We start from the raw sequence: 22,321 nt of genomic DNA on the forward strand, positions 1-22,321 counted from the left end.
CATGACAGACCTCACCACCACCTCACCTCTGACATGACAGACCTCACCTCCACCTCACCTCTGACATGACAGACCTCACCACCACCTCACCTCTGACATGACAGACCTCACCTCCACCTCACCTCTGACATGACAGACCTCACCACCACCTCACCTCTGACATGACAGACCTCACCTCCACCTCACCTCTGACATGACAGACCTCACCTCCACCTCACCTCTGACATGACAGACCTCACCACCACCTCACCTCTGACATGACAGACCTCACCACCACCTCACCTCTGACATGACAGACCTCACCTCCACCTCACCTCTGACATGACAGACCTCACCTCCACCTCACCTCTGACATGACAGACCTCACCACCACCTCACCTCTGACATGACAGACCTCACCACCACCTCACCTCTGACATGACAGACCTCACCACCACCTCACCTCTGACATGACAGACCTCACCTCCACCTCACCTCTGACATGACAGACCTCACCTCCACCTCACCTCTGACATGACAGACCTCACCACCACCTCACCTCTGACATGACAGACCTCACCTCCACCTCACCTCTGACATGACAGACCTCACCTCCACCTCACCTCTGACATGACAGACCTCACCACCACCTCACCTCTGACATGACAGACCTCACCACCACCTCACCTCTGACATGACAGACCTCACCTCCACCTCACCTCTGACATGACAGACCTCACCACCACCTCACCTCTGACATGACAGACCTCACCTCCACCTCACCTCTGACATGACAGACCTCACCACCACCTCACCTCTGACATGACAGACCTCACCTCCACCTCACCTCTGACATGACAGACCTCACCTCCACCTCACCTCTGACATGACAGACCTCACCACCTCACCTCTGACATGACAGACCTCACCTCCACCTCACCTCTGACATGACAGACCTCACCTCCACCTCACCTCTGACATGACAGACCTCACCACCACCTCACCTCTGACATGACAGACCTCACCACCACCTCACCTCTGACATGACAGACCTCACCTCCACCTCACCTCTGACATGACAGACCTCACCTCCACCTCACCTCTGACATGACAGACCTCACCTCCACCTCACCTCTGACATGACAGACTTACATTCGTGTTAAAAGTAGAAGAGCTCATCTGTTAAATCATATCGGTTGCTGCCCATACCAGTATTATCATTTTCTTCTACTTATCTATTGATTTATTTAAATTACTTATTACTTACTTACTAATTTATTATTTGAACTCTTCTTTCTGTACCTTGTTCTCAATAAAAACGATGAGGAGCTTTCCTCACAGCTACCTGGGAAATCCTGTCCAAGGTGCTCTCTCTTTGGCCCTGGACCTCTTGCAGAGTTACGGTGGCCTTGTTGAGCTGCTCTCTCAGCCCCTCCACTGTTGACAGCAGCTGATTCTTCTCCTTGGTCAACTCCTCCTTCATCGTCAGTAGTTCACTGGAAAAAATCACATTTCACCCTGTTTCACCAGTGAACTGACAAGATGGTGAAAACGTCTGGAGCAGCAGAGACACCTTTGTTCCTGTCCCACAGAGACATGAGGGGGTTTTTCACTCAGCTTTGTGAGGTTGGCAATGTCTTCTTTTAGGGTCCTGATGGTATCTTTATCCTTCTTCTCTTCATCATGAGCAGCGCTGACCAGTTTCCAAGCTTTGTCCAGCTCCTGTAATGGCAGCCAGGGTTCAATCAAACCCAGATTGAGAGTAATAATATTGCATTTTAGTTTATTAATGAGACATTTTGATTGAAGACACTTCTCAAGACACTATCAGCCATCTGACACAAACTGAAGACATCCATCATACAGAAACTAAAAAGCAAAAGAAGTTAACAGGAAGTGAAATGAACCTCATCGGAAATCATAAAGTTAGAAAAATTGTTTGCAACTTTTTTACTTGCTGGAGCCGAACACTGGCAAAACACTGACAAGTCAAAATCAAAGCAATTGCCAGGTCTGCCACTGGGGGGCAGTAAATATGTCCTGATGCTCTATTAAAGAGGCCGTTTGGATTTTCAATGAGAATCCAGCTTTGAAAGTGTTGAAGTTAAGAATTGGATCCCACTGGGGTGGTATTTCAGTGAAGTGTTGCATGAGGAAGCGTCCTGTTGGTCTCCTGTTATATATTATATATATGTCATATATTCACACCAAACACCGGAGACAATAATCAGTCCTTCACTTGTTCTGATGTTCTGACCCAGTTTGGTTTTTCAGTGGGTAATTCCCAAAGCTTTTAAATACAATCTGAAATGTGTGTGACTGAACAGAGAACAAAGTAAATACTAAATCTACGTGACAGGACAACTGGAACGAGCCCAGATGTTGACCGTGTTTGTAAAAGAGAAAGGAATGAAAATAGAATATTTGTAAATATTAGGAGCTTTCTGTGTGTGTGTGTGTGTGTGTGTGTGTGTGTGTGTGTGTGTGTGTGTGTGTGTGTACCCTCTTCAATGAAGCTATGGTGGTCTCATCTTCTTGGGAGAGTTCCAGAGCCGCTGACACTCTGGTAGAGGTGGAAACCATTTCTGCGTTCAGCTCTTTGCATTTGGACATGAGCCTTTTCTCATTTTCCCGGGACTTCTTCAGCACACGGAGGAGCTTCTCATACTCCACCCGAATCTTGCCCATGCTCTCATCCCCAAGCAGCTCAGCGAGGACAACCTGGAACTCCTCCAAGGACTCAGAAGAGTCGCAGCGTTCTGGACCGGACTCCTGAGGATGACGGGCCACAGACACCGGGTCACAGTCCTGATCTAAACGGGCGGATTCCACAAACTGAATGCCTGAAAACGTCTAGAACCACCATCACCCAGGGTCCTACACTCCTCCATCACCCAGGGTCCTACACTCCTCCATCACCCAGGGTGCAACACTCCTCCATCACCCAGGGTCCTACACTCCTCCATCACCCAGGGTCCTACACTCCACCATCACCCAGGGTCCAACACTCCTCCATCACCCAGGGTCCAACACTCCTCCATCACCCAGGGTCCTACACTCCTCTATCACCCAGGGTCCTACACTCCTCCACCACCCAGGGTCCTCCACTCCTCCACCACCCAGTGTCCTACACTCCTCCATCACCCAGGGTCCAACACTCCTCCATCACCCAGGGTCCTACACTCCACCATCACCCAGGGTCCTACACTCCTCCATCACCCAGGGTCCAACACTCCTCCATCACCCAGGGTCCTACACTCCACCATCACCCAGGGTCCTACACTCCTCCATCACCCAGGGTCCTACACTCCTCCATCACCCAGGGTCCAACACTCCTCCATCACCCAGGGTCCTACACTCCACCATCACCCAGGGTCCTACACTCCTCCATCACCCAGGGTCCAACACTCCTCCATCACCCAGGGTCCTACACTCCTCCATCACCCAGGGTCCTACACTCCTCCACCACCCAGGGTCCTACACTCCTCCATCACCCAGGGTCCTACACTCCTCCACCACCCAGGGTCCTCCACTCCTCCACCACCCAGTGTCCAACACTCCTCCACCACACAGGGTCCAACACTCCTCCACCACCCAGGGTCCTACACTCCACCACACAGTGTCCAACACTCCTCCATCACCCAGGGTCCTACATTCCTCCACCACCCAGGGTCCAACACTCCTCCACCACCCAGTGTCCAACACTCCTCCACCACCCAGGGTCCTACACTCCACCACCCAGTGCCCAACACTCCTCCACCACCCAGGGTCCTCCACTCCTCCACCACCCAGAGTCCTCCACTCCTCCACCACCCAGTGTCCTACACTCCTCCACCACCCAGGGTCCTACACTCCTCCACCACCCAGGGTCCTACACTCCTCCACCACCCAGTGTCCAACACTCCTCCACCACCCAGGGTCCTACACTCCTCCACCATCCAGAGTCCAACACTCCTCCACCACCTAGGGTCCTATACTCCTCCACCACCCAGGGTCCTACACTCCTCCACCACCCAGGGTGCAACACTCCTCCATCACCCAGGGTGCAACACTCCTCCATCACCCAGGGTGCAACACTCCACCATCACCCAGGGTCCTACACTCCTCCATCACCCAGGGTCCTACACTCCTCCATCACCCAGGGTGCAACACTCCACCATCACCCAGGGTCCTACATTCCTCCATCACCCAGGGTCCTACACTCCTCCATCACCCAGGGTGCAACACTCCACCATCACCCAGGGTCCTACACTCCTCCATCACCCAGGGTGCAACACTCCATCATCACCCAGGGTGCAACACTCCTCCATCACCCAGGGTCCTACACTCCATCATCACCCAGGGTCCAACACTCCTCCATCACCCAGGGTGCAACACTCCATCATCACCCAGGGTGCTACACTCCATCATCACCCAGGGTGCTACACTCCACCACCCAGTGTCCAACACTCCACCACCCAGTGTCCAACACTCCACCACCCAGTGTCCAACACTCCTCCACCACCCAGGGTCCAACACTCCACCACCACCCAGGGTCCTCCACTCCTCCACCCAGTGCCAAACATTCCACCACCCAGGGTCCAACACTCCACCATCACCCAGGGTGCTACACTCCTCCACCACCCAGGGTCCTACACTCCACCACCCAGTGTCCAACACTCCTCCACCACCCAGGGTCCTCCACTCCTCCACCACCCAGTGTCCAACACTCCTCCACCACCCAGGGTCCTACACTCCTCCATCACCCAGGGTCCTACACTCCTCCACCACCCAGGGTCCAACACTCCTCCACCACCCAGGGTCCTACACTCCTCCACCACCCAGGGTCCAACACTCCTCCACCACCCAGGGTCCTACACTCCTCCATCACCCAGGGTACAACACTCCATCATCACCCAGGGTGCAACACTCCTCCATCACCCAGGGTCCTACACTCCTCCATCACCCAGGGTCCTACACTCCATCATCACCCAGGGTCCAACACTCCTCCATCACCCAGGGTGCAACACTCCATCATCACCCAGGGTGCTACACTCCATCATCACCCAGGGTGCTACACTCCACCACCCAGTGTCCAACACTCCACCACCCAGTGTCCAACACTCCACCACCCAGTGTCCAACACTCCTCCACCACCCAGGGTCCAACACTCCACCACCACCCAGGGTCCTCCACTCCTCCACCCAGTGCCAAACATTCCACCACCCAGGGTCCAACACTCCACCATCACCCAGGGTCCAACACTCCACCATCACCCAGGGTGCTACACTCCACCACCCAGGGTCCAACACTCCACCATCACCCAGGGTGCTACACTCCACCACCCTGGGTCCAACACTCCTCCACCACCCAGGGTCCAACACTCCACCATCACCCAGGGTGCTACACTCCACCACCCAGGGTCCAACACTCCACCATCACCCAGGGTGCTACACTCCTCCACCACCCAGGGTCCTACACTCCACCACCCAGTGTCCAACACTCCTCCACCACCCAGGGTCCTCCACTCCTCCACCACCCAGTGTCCAACACTCCTCCACCACCCAGGGTCCAACACTCCTCCACCACCCAGGGTCCTACACTCCACAACACAGTGTCCAACACTCCTCCATCACCCAGGGTCCTACATTCCTCCACCACCCAGGGTCCAACACTCCTCCACCACCCAGTGTCCAACACTCCACCATCACCCAGGGTCCAACACTCCTCCACCACCCAGGGTCCTATACTCCTCCACCACCCAGGGTCCTACACTCCTCCACCACCCAGGGTCCTACACTCCTCCACCACCCAGGGTCCTATACTCCTCCACCACCCAGGGTCCTACACTCCTCCACCACCCAGGGTCCAACACTCCTCCACCACCCAGGGTCCTACACTCCTCCACCACCCAGGGTCCAACACTCCTCCACCACCCAGGGTCCTACACTCCTCCATCACCCAGGGTACAACACTCCATCATCACCCAGGGTGCAACACTCCTCCATCACCCAGGGTCCTACACTCCTCCATCACCCAGGGTCCTACACTCCATCATCACCCAGGGTCCAACACTCCTCCATCACCCAGGGTGCAACACTCCATCATCACCCAGGGTGCTACACTCCATCATCACCCAGGGTGCTACACTCCACCACCCAGTGTCCAACACTCCACCACCCAGTGTCCAACACTCCACCACCCAGTGTCCAACACTCCTCCACCACCCAGGGTCCAACACTCCACCACCACCCAGGGTCCTCCACTCCTCCACCCAGTGCCAAACATTCCACCACCCAGGGTCCAACACTCCACCATCACCCAGGGTCCAACACTCCACCATCACCCAGGGTGCTACACTCCACCACCCAGGGTCCAACACTCCACCATCACCCAGGGTGCTACACTCCACCACCCTGGGTCCAACACTCCTCCACCACCCAGGGTCCAACACTCCACCATCACCCAGGGTGCTACACTCCACCACCCAGTGTCCAACACTCCTCCACCACCCAGGGTCCAACACTCCACCACCACCCAAGGTCCAACACTCCTCCACCACCCAGGGTCCAACACTCCACCATCACCCAGGGTGCTACACTCCTCCACCACCCAGGGTCCTACACTCCACCACCCAGTGTCCAACACTCCTCCACCACCCAGGGTCCTCCACTCCTCCACCACCCAGTGTCCAACACTCCTCCACCACCCAGGGTCCAACACTCCTCCACCACCCAGGGTCCTACACTCCACCACACAGTGTCCAACACTCCTCCATCACCCAGGGTCCTACATTCCTCCACCACCCAGGGTCCAACACTCCTCCACCACCCAGGGTCCAACACTCCTCCACCACCCAGGGTCCTACACTCCACCACACAGTGTCCAACACTCCTCCATCACCCAGGGTCCTACATTCCTCCACCACCCAGGGTCCAACACTCCTCCACCACCCAGTGTCCAACACTCCACCATCACCCAGGGTCCAACACTCCTCCACCACCCAGGGTCCTACACTCCTCCACCACCCAGGGTCCTACACTCCTCCACCACCCAGGGTCCTACACTCCTCCACCACCCAGGGTCCTATACTCCTCCACCACCCAGGGTCCAACACTCCTCCACCACCCAGGGTCCAACACTCCTCCACCACCCAGGGTCCTCCACTCCTCCATCAAACAAACAAAATATTTTTATGTATATAACAAATAAACTTTTTCCTACAACTGTGGTCCTAAACTCGGTACAAAACAATACATGACTAAATTTACATAATGTATTATTCATTTATTCTACCTTGGAATAGTCCATGTACAGAAAGAAAGTAGTTTAACCCTGGTAGTACTACGCTACATGTAAACCTTGTTTCTTTTGAATATGGGTGGTGTGGCTGATTGATTTAAGTTGCTTTCCAGCTATAAGACATTTACTAAAATTAGTACATTTTATTTTCCTACATTTCCCTTTTAGGAGCAGTATATTTCTGGTATCATGTTGGTGAGAGAGTAAGTATATGTGAATGAGTTCACCCTATCTAGTATTGGACCTGTTAACATTATACTACATAATACATGCATTGTGATAAAGATTCACTTCAGGAGATCATATTTATGGAAGAGAGCATTATTTGGAGGTTTTGGAATAAAACATGAAATGATTCTTATTGTTTTCTTTTGTAGTGTCAGAAGTTTTGTAGTGTAAGTAGAGTAAGTATTGTTCCAGATAAAGTTACAATAATTCAGTTGAGGTTCAAACAGATAGTAGAGTGATGAGAGTCCTTCTATTGGGACCAACTGTCTCATTTTAGATTATAGGTCTCTAATTTTAGACTTTTTTTTTTTTAAAGTCGCTCTTTAATGTGCTTTGTAAAGTGTATGAATTCCTCTATATGAATTCCTCTATATGAATTCCTCTATATGAATTCCTCTATATGGATTCCTCTATATGAATTCCTCTATATGAATTCCTCTATATGAATTCCTCTATATGAATTCCTCTATATGAATTCCTCTATATGAATTCCTCTATATGAATTCCTAAGACATTTCATGGAATCAACCTTTTTAATAGCTATTCCATTTTTTTGATATATTCATGATCTGATAACTACTTTTGAAGGGAAAATAATATAAAAGGTCTTGCTGGAGAGAACCACTGGAGAGCTCCGCCCCTGAACCATTGGAGAGCTCCGCCCCAGAACCACTGGAGAGCTCCGCCCCTGAACCACTGGAGAGCTCCGCCCCAGAACCACTGGAGAGCTCCGCCCCAGAACCACTGGAGAGAGCTCTGCCACTGAACCACTGGAGAGCTCCGGCCCAGAACCACTGGAGAGCTCCGCCCCTGAACCACTGGAGAGCTCCGCCCCTGAACCACTGGAGAGCTCCGCCCCAGAACCACTGGAGAGCTCCGCCCCAGAACCACTGGAGAGCTCCGCCCCGAACCACTGGAGAGCTCCGCCCCAGAACCACTGGAGAGAGCTCTGCCACTGAACCACTGGAGAGCTCCGGCCCAGAACCACTGGAGAGCTCCGCCCCTGAACCACAGGAGAGCTCCGCCCCTGAACCACTGGAGAGCTCCGCCCCGAACCACTGGAGAGCTCCGCCCAAGAACCACTGGAGAGCTCTGCCCCGAACCACTGGAGAGCTCCGCTCCTGAACCACTGGAGAGCTCCGCCCCTGAACCACTGGAAAGAGCTCCGCCCCAGAACCACTGGAGAGCTCCGCCCCTGAACCACTGGAGAGAGCTCTGCCCCTGAACCACTGGAGAGTTCTGCCCCAGAACCATTGAAGAGCTCCGCCCCAGAACCACTGGAGAGCTCCGCCCCTAAACCACTGAAGAGCTCCGCCCCTGAACCACTGAAGAGCTCCGCCCCTGAACCACTGGAGAGCTCCACCCCTGAACCACTAGAGAGCTCCGCCCCGAACCACTGGAGAGCTCCGCCCCAGAACCACTGGAGAGAGCTCTGCCACTGAACCACTGGAGAGCTCCGGCCCAGAACCACTGGAGAGCTCCGCCCCTGAACCACAGGAGAGCTCCGCCCCTGAACCACTGGAGAGCTCCGCCCCGAACCACTGGAGAGCTCCGCCCCAGAACCACTGGAGAGCTCCGCCCCGAACCACTGGAGAGCTCCGCCCCTGAACCACTGGAGAGCTCCGCCCCAGAACCACTGGAGAGCTCCGCCCCGAACCACTGGAGAGCTCCGCCCCAGAACCACTGGAGAGGTCCGCCCCAGAACCACTGGAGAGCTCCGCCCCTGAACCACTGGAGAGCTCCGCCCCAGAACCACTGGAGAGCTCCACCCCAGAACCACTGGAGAGCTCCGCCCCTGAACCACTGGAGAGCTCCACCCCAGAACCACTGGAGAGCTCCGCCCCAGAACCACTGGAGAGCTCCGCCCCAGAACCACTGGAGAGCTCCGGCCCAGAACCACTGGAGAGCTCCGCCCCAGAACCACTGGAGAGCTCCGCCCCAGAACCACTGGAGAGCTCCGCCCCTGAACCACTGGAGAGCTCCGCCCCGAACCACTGGAGAGCTCCGCCCCTGCCATCGTAGTGCGACATCTTTGAAAATACGATTAGGAAGTCGATCGTATCAAATTTCTAGGAAAGTTTCTAATTCCAAATTCTCCTCTTTCAAATTTCTAATTTATTTCCTCAGTAAGATCTAAAATGGCCGTCCTGGTGCTTCTGTGTTTCCTGAAGTCATATTGTGAAGAGACCAGTTAGTTGTGTTTATCTAAGTAATCAGCTAACCTTGAGTAGACTACTCTTTAAAGTACTTTTGACATGGTTGAATCGATATAGGCCGATAGTTTTGCATGACATTTTAGTCCCCAGACTGGTACTATGACTGGTACTATGACTGGTACTATGACTGGTACTATGACTGGTACTATGTTTTGCCTCCTGAGCCTGTTGTGGATCGATGCCAGACTGTGACTTTAAGATCTTACTTCCAAGACCATCAGCGCCTGCAGTGTAGGAACATTTCACTCTGTTAATGATAATAGTTACTTCCAATTTACCTGTAGGTCTAAGGAAGCATGAGCTGGGACCATTACTTTTCATAAATTGTTCATAATTGGCTCCCCCTGGTGGACGAATTTGTTTATTCAGATTTTTCCCAACAGAAACACAGAAAAGTATTTCATAGATGGTCTTTCTCATTAAGAGTATTTGACTGAATTTACACTACAGTATCAGGGATCGTTGATGGTTCACCATTGTGGCCCAGGATCTCATTCGACACCTTCCAAGACTTCCGTTGATCCCCGGAGACGGTTTTGAAACGGGGGAAGTAATTTGGTTTGCTAGCTTGTATAAAGCTGGTTTGTTTGTTCTGATATTCTGTGTAGGCAGTTCTACTACTATTAGGACTATTTCTGTACTGCTTATTAAGTTTGTCCGTTATTTTGGATAGACTTTTGAATTCCTTTTGTAATCCATGGATTATTTCCCTTATTTAGCCTAACTGTCCCTTCTGGTATCGTCACATTGATAGAATCAGTTATTTCATCAATTAAAAAGTTATTAATAAAAACAGGGCTCTTTCTTACAAAGTGTTTCATTGTTAATCAACTCATTTAAATCAGGATGTTTATAGTGATGACAAAGTGTGGTCAGACCAAGTGTTGTGGTCTGATCAGCAGGACCCTTTGATGGTTGGACACTTTATTATTCTATATGAGAGTGAAGGTACTGAATCTGATCACTAATAACACACAATTCCATGACAATTAAGAAAAGGGTTTTTATATTTAAAAAAAAAATTAAATAAATAAATTATATATATATATATATATATATATATATATATATATATATATATATATATATATATATATATATATAGACACTACAGTGAAACTCAGTCACGTTATTAGGTTTTTGTGTAGAATCTGTCTTCGCTGTTGCAGAAGTTTGTCATTTGCAGACGGTCCCTGCGCTCTGTCCGCTCATAGAGATCAATATTATTGATCCTGCTGCTCCAAACACAGATCGTTTTGATTGAAATGAGCTTGTAGCTCGTTGTGGAGTTCACAGCGATGGGAAAGAAGCGTTTTTTAGAGTGTTGAGGACGTTTCATGAAGCAGTTATTGAAGCCGGAAGTCCGAACCTATGAATATCTTTCTAACTTTACCAAACTCTTACAAGTAACTCGAACGTTAAACTCGACTGTCAAATCATTTTAAAGAAGAAAACATTTAACTGAAATATTGGTGACGCTTTAGGGAAACGAACTCACCTCCATTTCAAATAAATACTTCCTGATAACGTCGAGAGCCGAAACAACGAGCCGAGATGTGTTGGCGTCAGTTGCTGAGCAACCTGTGATCTCGCGAGAGGAGAGAACGGGTTTTTAAAGTTGTAGTTTTATTGGACAACATCACCCAGAATGCACGTGCGACACTGACGTCAGTGGGAGACGCTTCCAGTCTCTGGCCGTTTTCCACATAGACATAGACGGCGCGCAGCCTGTCTCCGCCCACCGCTCCGACACGTCACAGCGGCCGCCATCTTGTGAGGGGCAAGTCTGCCCCGTCAGCCTAAAGAAGTCTGTGTGACAGCGACGTGTTTTCTGAAGAAAACCACGTAAATATACATTTACATGACTGTGAAGAATCATTGCTCTCATTTTTAATTTATTAAATTAAAAATAATTTCATTTATTTATTAATTTAATGTAGCATACTTCTATAAAGTCTAGAGAGGACATGGAAGCAGTCTGCAGACGGGACATTGGGACGCTGTCCTCTCCTTTTAGAGCAGCAACATGATGGAGCCATGACACCACTATGGAAAGTCTTTATTTACACACAATGAGACATTTATGTACAATGAACACGTACATTAGGGCACAAGTTAAAACTTTTTTGTGTAACAAATTTAGATTTTGTTTTTAACATATTTACACACAATAACATATTTACCTGTTATACTTTCATTTATTTTTACATAGTTACCTTTAATATTACATAGAAAATAATTGTTAGATATTTACCTATTACATATTTATTTATTGTGACACATTTATCTATTACTCCATTTTAGGGGAGGGGGGGATTAAAAGGTATCATAGAGCAGGTAGTGCAAATAAATGTTGCCATCAGTTGCTGAAAGTAACTAAAAAGTTACTTGTAATCTAACCTAGTTACTTTTAAAAACAAGTAATCAGTAAAGTAAGTAAGTTACTTTGTAAAGAAGTAACTAGTAATCAGTAATCACATTACTTTTTCACGGTAACTGCGGCAACACTGTTTATTTATATGCCATACCACATGTCTATCTTTGTTGAAGAGAATAATACAAAATATTTCAGAATGAAAACTCATAATTTAATGTTTGAAATGTGGGGGTTCTGATGATTGGAGTTGGACTGAACCTTCTTCAGAAGAAATAAAAGCAGTAGGAGCGCACCGGTGACCCATCCAAGATGGCATCGGCGCAACGTGACAAGTACAACCGGAAGTCCGTCAGCTGTTTGCTGTTACTTTGTTGCTGGCGAAGCGGTTTATTTTGACAGGTAAAACCGGAAGCACGCCAGCTGTTCGCCGTGAGCTTGCGGCTGGTTCGCGACCGTACGGCGGATCCTATGGCTGCAGGCTGCAGCCGCCTGTCACCGAGCAGAGACACGGTGCAGCCAGAGCTGCGCTCCCGCCTCCGACAGGACGAGCCCCGCGGCTGCACTCCCTCCACCGGGCGGAAGATGAGCATCCATGGAGTCCTTTGAGGGCCACGCGTTTTCTGCCCCATCTGACGGGCCGGTCCTCCCTCCAGCTGGCCGGGCGGGCGTCGCATCTACAGGGGAGCGTCCGTCCGACGGCACCGCCGCTGGATGCTGATTCAGCCGGAGAGCGGACCGGCAGACGTGCTTGTGTGAGCTGGATGAAGAGCTGTTTCCACACACACACACACACACACACACACACACACACACACACACACACACACACACACACACACACACACACACACACACACACACACACACACACACACACACACACACACACACACACACACACACGCGCGCGCGCACACTAACGGATGTCTGCAGGACTCTTCATCCCTGCTGCTGCTGATGAGGAGGCGCTGCAGCCTTTCTCTGGCAGGAGGGACAAAGTAGAGCGGCAGTAGAGCGGCAGTAGAGCGGCAGACAGCAGGAGGAATAAGGGATGTGGATGAGCTCCTCGGGCTCTGGAGGCAGTGAAGCTGAAGCACCTCCTCCTGATCATCTGTCCACAGTCTGGATCCATCAGCCTACTGCAGCAACCACAGTCATGATGAGGCACTTCTGTGCTGTGGAAGCTCCTGGCTTCAGACTGTGGATGTACTGAAGCTTCAGACTGTGGATGTACTGAAGCTTCAGACTGTGGATGTACTGAAGCTCCTGGTTTCAGACTGTGGATGTACTGAAGCTCCTGGTTTCAGACTGTGGATGTACTGAAGCTCCTGGTTTCAGACTGTGGATGTACTGAAGCTCCTGGCTTCAGACTGTGGATGTACTGAAGCTCCTGGTTTCAGACTGTGGATGTACTGAAGCTCCTGGCTTCAGACTGTGGATGTACTGAAGCTCCTGGCTTCAGACTGTGGATGTACTGAAGCTTCAGACTGTGGATGTACTGAAGCTCCTGGCTTCAGACTGTGGATGTACTGAAGCTTCAGACTGTGGATGTACTGAAGCTCCTGGTTTCAGACTGTGGATGTACTGAAGCTTCAGACTGTGGATGTACTGAAGCTCCTGAGTTTGACAGTTGCACCCTGCTGAAACTCTGGATCTAGTACTGGAGCTTCTAGTCTTGGAGTGAATCCTCACATTTGTGTTTAAAAATAAAATCCCAAACCCTGGTGACCCCCGGTGACCCCCGGTGACCCCTGGTGACCCCTGGTGACCCCCGGTGACCCCCGGTGACCCCTGGTGACCCCTGCTGTGCACCTTTATCAAGTTGGTCTCAGCACTTCTTGGGTGAGCAGGTCCCATTGAGAAGGAAGGAAGACCATGCCCTGAAGACGTGAAGGCCTTCCAGAGCCCAGTTTACCCTGAGCCATGCCTGTCAGGAAACACGGTGAGTGGCAGCAGGAAGCAGCTCAGCTCACGTCAGGAAACTTGACGTTCTCCAGACTTCAGTTCAGCTTCACCATTTTCACGTTTGCTTCTGCTCTACGTCTGTTTCCTTTCCCGTTTACCTCTGTACTGTTTTTAGGAGGCTCTGTGGAGCCACTACAGAGGAGCTGTAGAGTCACTACAGAGAGACTGTACAGTCACTACAGAGGAGCTGTAGAGTCACTACAGAGGAGCTGTAGAGTCATTACAGAGGAGTAGAGTCACTACAGAGGAGCTGTAGAGTCACTACAGGGAGGCTGTCAAGTCACTACACAGGAGCTGTAGAGTCACTACAGGGAGGCTGTCAAGTCACTACACAGGAGCTGTAGAGTCACTACAGAGAGGCTGTAAAGTCACTACAGAGAGGCTGTAAAGTCACTACACAGGAGCTGTAGAGTCATTACAGAGGAGTAGAGTCACTACAGAGGAGCTGTAGAGTCAGTACACAGAGGCTGTAGAGTCACTACAGAGAGACTGTACAGTCACTACACAGGAGCTGTAGAGTCATTACAGAGGAGTAGAGTCACTACAGAGGAGCTGTAGAGTCAGTACACAGAGGCTGTAGAGTCACTACAGAGAGACTGTACAGTCACTACAGAGAGGCTGTAAAGTCACTACACAGGAGCTGTAGAGTCAGTACAGAGAGGCTGTAGAGTCACTACAGAGGAGCTGTAGAGTCAGTACACAGGAGCTGTAGAGTCACTACAGAGAGGCTGTAGAGTCACTACAGAGGAGCTGTAGAGTCACTACAGAGAGGCTGTCAAGTCACTACACAGGAGCTGTAGAGTCATTACAGAGAGGCTGTAGAGTCACTCCACATGAGCTGTAGAGTCACTACAGAGAGGCTGTAGAGTCACTACAGAGAGTGTCTAGAGCCACTACAGAGGAGTTGTAGAGCCACTACTGAGAGGCTGTAGAGTACTCTAGAGGAGTTGTAGAGTCACTACAAAAAGGCTGTAGGGCCACTACAGAGAGGCTGTATAGTCACTACAGTGGAGTTGTAGAGTCACTACAGAGGAGTTGTAGAGCCATTACAGAGAGGCTGTAGAGTACTCTAGAGGAGTTGTAGAGTCACTACAGAAAGGCTGTAGGGCCACTACAGAGAGACTGTAGAGTCACTACAGAGGAGCTGTAGAGTCACTACAGAGAGGCTGTAGAGTCACTACAGAGTGGCATGTTGCAGGTCACAGACCTGGTTGAGGCTCCTCAGCCTTTGAAGACCGTAAGCTTCTCCTCTCCTTCATCTTCAGGACCTCACCACATGTTGGGAGCTCCTCTGGAAGCTCTATGTGATGAGACGCTCATTCAGGTTCTTCCTGGTTCTGATGCATCTGAACTTCAAACCAGCAGGGCCTGATGTAGTGGCTGTGTACAGTGTGTACTGTTCAGAGTATTCACCACACCCTAATATGTTCAATCATGTATAAAACTAATTAAACTCATAAAAGTTTCAGTACTTTAAAAAATCAGGACTTGAAAAGGCTCTATCCAATGGTGTATGGTATTGTGTGTATTGTGTGTATTGTGTGTATTGTGGTTGTTGTGTGTATTGTGTGTATTGTGGTTGTTGTGGTTGTTGTGGTTGTTGTGTGTATTGTGTGTATTGTGTGTATTGTGTGTATTGTGGTTGTTCTGTGTATTGTGTGTATTGTGTGTATTGTGGTTGTTGTGTGTATTGTGTGTATTGTGTGTATTGTGGTTGTTGTGTGTATTGTGTGTATTGTGTGTATTGTGGTTGTTGTGGTTGTTGTGTGTATTGTGTGTATTGTGTGTATTGTGTGTATTGTGTGTATTGTGGTTGTTGTGTGTATTGTGTGTATTGTGTGTATTGTGGTTGTTGTGTGTATTGTGGTTGTTGTGGTTGTTGTGTGTATTGTGTGTATTGTGTGTATTGTGTGTATTGTGGTTGTTGTGTGTATTGTGTGTATTGTGTGTATTGTGGTTGTTGTGTGTATTGTGTGTATTGTGTGTATTGTGGTTGTTGTGTGTATTGTGTGTATTGTGTGTATTGTGTGTATTGTGGTTGTTGTGTGTATTGTGTGTATTGTGTGTATTGTGTGTATTGTGGTTGTTGTGTGTATTGTGTGTATTGTGGTTGTTGTGTGTATTGTGTGTATTGTGGTTGTTGTGGTTGTTGTGTGTATTGTGTGTATTGTGTGTATTGTGTGTATTGTGGTTGTTGTGTGTATTGTGTGTATTGTGTGTATTGTGTGCATTGTGGTTGTTGTGTGTATTGTGTGTATTGTGTGTATTGTGTGTATTGTGGTTGTTGTGTGTATTGTGTGTATTGTGGTTGTTGTGGTTGTTGTGTGTATTGTGTGTATTGTGTGTATTGTGGTTGTTGTGTGTATTGTGTGTATTGTGGTTGTTGTGGTTGTTGTGTGTATTGTGTGTATTGTGGTTGTTGTGTGTATTGTGTGTATTGTGTGTATTGTGGTTGTTGTGTGTATTGTGTGTATTGTGTGTATTGTGGTTGTTGTGGTTGTTGTGTGTATTGTGTGTATTGTGTGTATTGTGGTTGTTGTGTGTATTGTGTGTATTGTGGTTGTTGTGGTTGTTGTGTGTATTGTGTGTATTGTGGTTGTTGTGTGTATTGTGTGTATTGTGTGTATTGTGGTTGTTGTGTGTATTGTGTGTATTGTGTGTATTGTGGTTGTTGTGTGTATTGTGTGTATTGTGTGTATTGTGTGTATTGTGTTGCTTTAAACACTGATATGTTGTCACTAAACTGCACGTCGCTCCAAAAGTCAGTAAAGAAAACTTTTCATCTGCTTGTTCAGCTCTGCTGGTTCCTGCAGTCTGGGGTGTCGGACCAGAGGGGCGGTCTCAGGCTGTCCTGGTGCCGTGACCCCCGGTGCTGTGACCCCCTGTATCGTGACCCCCGGTGCTGTGACCCCCTGTATCATGACCCCCTGTATCATGACCCCCGGTGCTGTGACCCCCTGTATCATGACCCCCTGTATCATGACCCCCGGTGCTGTGACCCCCTGTATCGTGACCCCCGGTGCTGTGACCCCCTGTATCGTGACCCCCGGTGCTGTGACCCCCTGTATCATGACCCCCTGTATCATGACCCCCGGTGCTGTGACCCCCTGTATCATGACCCCCTGTATCATGACCCCCGGTGCTGTGACCCCCTGTATCGTGACCCCCGGTGCTGTGACCCCCTGTATCATGACCCCCTGTATCATGACCCCCTGTATCATGACCCCCGGTGCTGTGACCCCCTGTATCGTGACCCCCGGTGCTGTGACCCCCTGTATCATGACCCCCTGTATCATGACCCCCTGTATCATGACCCCCTGTATCATGACCCCCGGTGCTGTGACCCCCTGTATCATGACCCCCTGTATCATGACCCCCTGTATCATGACCCCCGGTGCTGTGACCCCCTGTATCGTGACCCCCGGTGCTGTGACCCCCTGTATCATGACCCCCTGTATCATGACCCCCTGTATCATGACCCCCGGTGCTGTGACCCCCTGTATCATGACCCCCTGTATCATGGCCCCCGGTGCTGTGACCCCCTGTATCGTGACCCCCGGTGCTGTGACCCCCTGTATCATGACCCCCTGTATCATGACCCCCTGTATCATGACCCCCGGTGCTGTGACCCCCTGTATCATGACCCCCTGTATCGTGACCCCCGGTGCTGTGACCCCCTGTATCATGACCCCCGGTGTATGAGTTGACAGTCAGACATGATGAGACAGGGAGGCGGTACCATTACCTGAGACTGATCTGTCCCCTGTCCACAGACACAGCTCGAGCCCTGGGCCTTCTGGAGGAGTTCTGCACCAAACTGAAGAAGCCGGAGGAGCAGCAGCTGAAAACTGCCATTCAGAGAGTGATGGGCATTTTTAAAAGCAACTTGTTTGAAGCTCTTCTGGGTGAGTCTGAGAAGAACCACCTCTCGAGTGTTCTCATGTCTAGTTCTATGGGAATGAAGGAACCATGTCTAGTTCTATAGGAATGAAGGAACCATGAAGGCACCATGTCTAGTTCTATAGGAATGAAGGAACCATGTCTAGTTCTATAGGAATGGAGGAACCATGTCTAGTCCTATAGGAATGAAGGAACCATGTCTTTAGTTCTATAGGAATGAAGGAACCATGTCTAGTTCTATGGGAATGAAGGAACCATGTCTAGTTCTATAGGAATGAAGGAACCATGTCTAGTTATATAGGAATGAAGGAACCATGAAGGAACCATGTCTAGTTCCATGAGAATGAAGGAACCATGTCTAGTTCTATGGGAATGAAGGAACCATGAAGGCACCATGTCTAGTTCTATAGGAATGAAGGAACCATGTCTAGTTCTATGGGAATGAAGGAACCATGTCTTTAGTTCTATAGGAATGAAGGAACCATGTCTAGTTCTATAGGAATGAAGGAACCATGTCTAGTTCTATAGGAATGAAGGCACCATGTCTAGTTCTATAGGAATGAAGGAACCATGTCTAGTTCTATAGGAATGGAGGAACCATGTCTAGTCCTATAGGAATGGAGGAACCATGTCTTTAGTTCTATAGGAATGAAGGAACCATGTCTAGTCCTATAGGAATGAAGGAACCATGAAGGCACCATGTCTAGTTCTATAGGAATGAAGGAACCATGTCTAGTTATATAGGAATGAAGGAACCATGAAGGCACCATGTCTAGTTCTATAGGAATGAAGGAACCATGAAGGCACCATGTCTAGTTCTATAGGAATGAAGGAACCCTGTCTAGTTATATAGGAATGAAGGAACCATGAAGGCACCATGTCTAGTTCTATAGGAATGAAGGAACCATGTCTAGTTCTATAGGAATGAAGGAACCATGTCAACAGAAAGAAGATATTCTGTAATGAGCGCTGATAAATAGAAGATCTCTGAGTCTCACCGTGGTTCTAGGACAGACCAGGAACATGTCGAATAATCTGAATTTTCAAGTCTTAAGAAATCGAGGTGTAGAATCAAGATGACAATAATAATAACAACAACAACAACAACAACAACAACAACAACAACAACAACAACAACAACAACAGCAACAACAATAATAATAATAATAATAATAATAATAATAATAATAATAATAATAATAATAATAATAATAATAATAATAAACCTTTCTCCGCAGAACTCACCTCCCTGTAGCGATAGGACTGGCTTCTATAGACCTCTGTGGACCTCTGTAGATCTCTGTGGACCTCTGTGGACCTCTGTAGACCTCTGTAGATCTATGTAGATCTATGTAGATCTCTGTAGACCACTGTAGATCTATGTAGATCTATGTAGACCTCTGTGGACCTCTGTAGACCTCTGTAGACCTCTGTAGATCTATGTAGATCTCTGTAGACCTCTGTGGACCTCTGTAGATCTCTGTGGATCTCTGTGGACCTATGTGGACCACTGTAGACCTCTGTAGATCTATGTAGATCTCTGTAGACCTCTGTGGACCTCTGTAGATCTCTGTGGACCTATGTGGACCTCTGTAGACCTCTGTGGACCTCTGTAGACCTCGGACCACCTGAAGTCCTCTTCCATCCTGTGTTTGCTCAGTGGCTGAGGAAGCTGCAGGTCCGACTCCAGTCAAACAAAGTGTCTCCTGAAACAGACGCGATCATCTTACTACATGAGCGTCTGTCTAGTCTGAGCAGCGCTGCTGTCCCAGTGGACATATTGTCCTCCTTTACATTCTGAGGGACGGGGACAAGTACACCCTCTTGTTTTAGACGGTGGTCAGTTTCACAGCCCGGCAGTATCGGGTCCACTCAGAGACATGATCTGGATCATAGTCCGGCACAAGTGACACACACACACACACTATAATGACAATAGTGTCATTACACATGAATATGTACAATATATACACTATATACACTAGATATACACTATATATACACTATATATACACAATATATACACTATATATACACTATATGTACACTATATACACACTATATATACACAATATATACACTATATATACACTATATGTACACTATATACACACAATATATACACTATATATACACTATATATACACACTATATATACACTCTATATACACTATATATACACAATATATACACTATATATACACTCTATATACACTATATATACACAATATATACACTATATATACACTATATATACACAATATATACACTTTATATACACAATATATACACTATATATACACACTATATATACACTATATATACAATAACACTGGTGATGCTTGACTGGAAAAATGCTTTTGGGGCATTTATCATTTGATATTTTAACTTTCTGTTCTATTTAGTGAGGAGAGACTTTACCTCTGAGATTATTAAAGAATATTCTATTCTATTCTATTCTATTCTATTCTATTCTATTCTATTCTATTCTGTTCTGTTCTGTTCTATTATGTTCTATTCTATTATGTTCATATTCATATTCATATTCTATTCTATTCTATTCTATTCTATTCTATTCTATTCTATTCTATTCTGTTCTGTTCTGTTCTATTATGTTCTATTCTATTATGTTCATATTCATATTCATATTCTATTCTATTCTATTCTATTCTATTCTATTCTATTCCATTCTATTCTATTCTATTCTATTCTATTCTATTCTATTCTATTATGTTCATATTCATATTCATATTCTATTCTATTCTATTCTATTCTATTCTATTCTATTCTATTCTATTCTGTTCATATTCATATTCATATTCTATTCTATTCTATTCATAATCTATTCATAATCTATTCTATTCTATTCTATTCTATTCTATTCTGTTCTATTCTATTATGTTCATATTCATATTCATATTCTATTCTATTCTATTCTATTCTATTCTATTCTATTCTATTCTATTCATATTCATATTCTATTCTATTCTATTCTATTCTATTCTATTCTATTCTATTCTATTCTATTCTATTATGTTCTATTCTATTATGTTCATATTCATATTCTATTCTATTCTATTATGTTCTATTCTATTCTATTCTATTCTATTCTATTCATATTCTATTCTATTCTATTCTATTATGTTCATATTCATATTCTATTCAATTCTATTCAATTCTATTCTATTCTATTCTATTCTATTCATAATCTATTCTATTCTATTCTGTTCTATTCTGTTCATATTCATATTCTATTCTATTCTATTCTGTTCTATTCTATTATGTTCATATTCATATTCATATTCTATTCTATTCTATTCTATTCTATTCTATTCTATTCTATTCTATTCTATTATGTTCTATTCTATTCTGTTCTATTCTATTATGTTCATATTCTATTCTATTCTATTCTATTCTATTCTATTCTATTCTATTCTATTCTATTATGTTCATATTCATATTCATATTCTATTCTATTCTATTATGTTCATATTCATATTCTATTCTATTCTATTCTATTCTATTCTATTCTATTCTATTCTATTCTATTCTATTCTTTAATAAGTGCAGTGCCTGTACTGACTGTCCTCACAGCTGCTCTGTCCAGAGGAAAACGGCTCTGCTGAGCTGCTGTGAGCTTCCTGGTAACATCTGTTCAATCCAGCAGCTGTGAGCAGCAGCTGGACTCACCGCTGCATCGACTGCAGCCAACAAGGAGTAATGAATAACATTTCCTGTGACGTAGCGCTGGAGGGTGCAGCCAACAAGGAGTAATGAATAACATTTCCTGTGACGTAGCGCTGGAGGGTGCAGCCAACAAGGAGTAATGAATAACATTTCCTGTGACGTAGCGCTGGAGGGTGCAGCAGCTTTTTCTCACTGAAGCGGACGTCACTTTGTATTTGTAACATTTAAAACGGGCAACACATTTAACACCTTTCACCTCTGACCCAGAAATCACACCCAGACTCTACACCCAACAGGAAGTGACTGACACCCAGACTCTACACCCAACAGGAAGTGACTGACACCCAGACTCTAACCCAACAGGAAGTGACTGACACCCAGACTCTAACCCAACAGGAAGTGACTGACACCCAGACTCTACACCCAACAGGAAGTGACTGACACCCAGACTCTAACCCAACAGGAAGTGACTGACACCCAGACTCTAACCCAACAGGAAGTGACTGACACCCAGACTCTACACCCAACAGGAAGTGACTGACACCCAGACTCTAACCCAACAGGAAGTGACTGACACCCAGACTCTACACCCAACAGGAAGTGACTGACACCCAGACTCTAACCCAACAGGAAGTGACTGACACCCAGACTCTACACCCAACAGGAAGTGACTGACACCCAGACTCTA

At 47.5% G+C, this 22,321-nt stretch overlaps 1 protein-coding gene across 1 annotated transcript in view; it reads right to left on the reverse strand.

Moving 5' to 3' along the window:
- The window catches only part of cfap58 (cilia and flagella associated protein 58), a gene marked incomplete at both ends in the record, with an annotated part of 35,372 nt that extends 22,617 nt beyond the window's left edge, over positions 1-12,755 (reverse strand). The window contains 5 exons of the mRNA XM_080483346.1: positions 1,325-1,475; positions 1,553-1,701; positions 2,482-2,792; positions 8,740-8,974; positions 12,540-12,755. Of these exons, the coding sequence (XP_080339472.1) occupies positions 1,325-1,475; positions 1,553-1,701; positions 2,482-2,792; positions 8,740-8,974; positions 12,540-12,755 (1,062 nt within the window). The remainder of the gene's footprint in view (positions 1-1,324; positions 1,476-1,552; positions 1,702-2,481; positions 2,793-8,739; positions 8,975-12,539) is intronic.
- Positions 12,756-22,321: the final 9,566 nt, after the last annotated feature.

The sequence above is a fragment of the Lipophrys pholis genome (assembly GCF_963383615.2).
Source record: "Lipophrys pholis genome assembly, chromosome: 16".
Classification (NCBI taxonomy): domain Eukaryota; kingdom Metazoa; phylum Chordata; class Actinopteri; order Blenniiformes; family Blenniidae; genus Lipophrys; species Lipophrys pholis.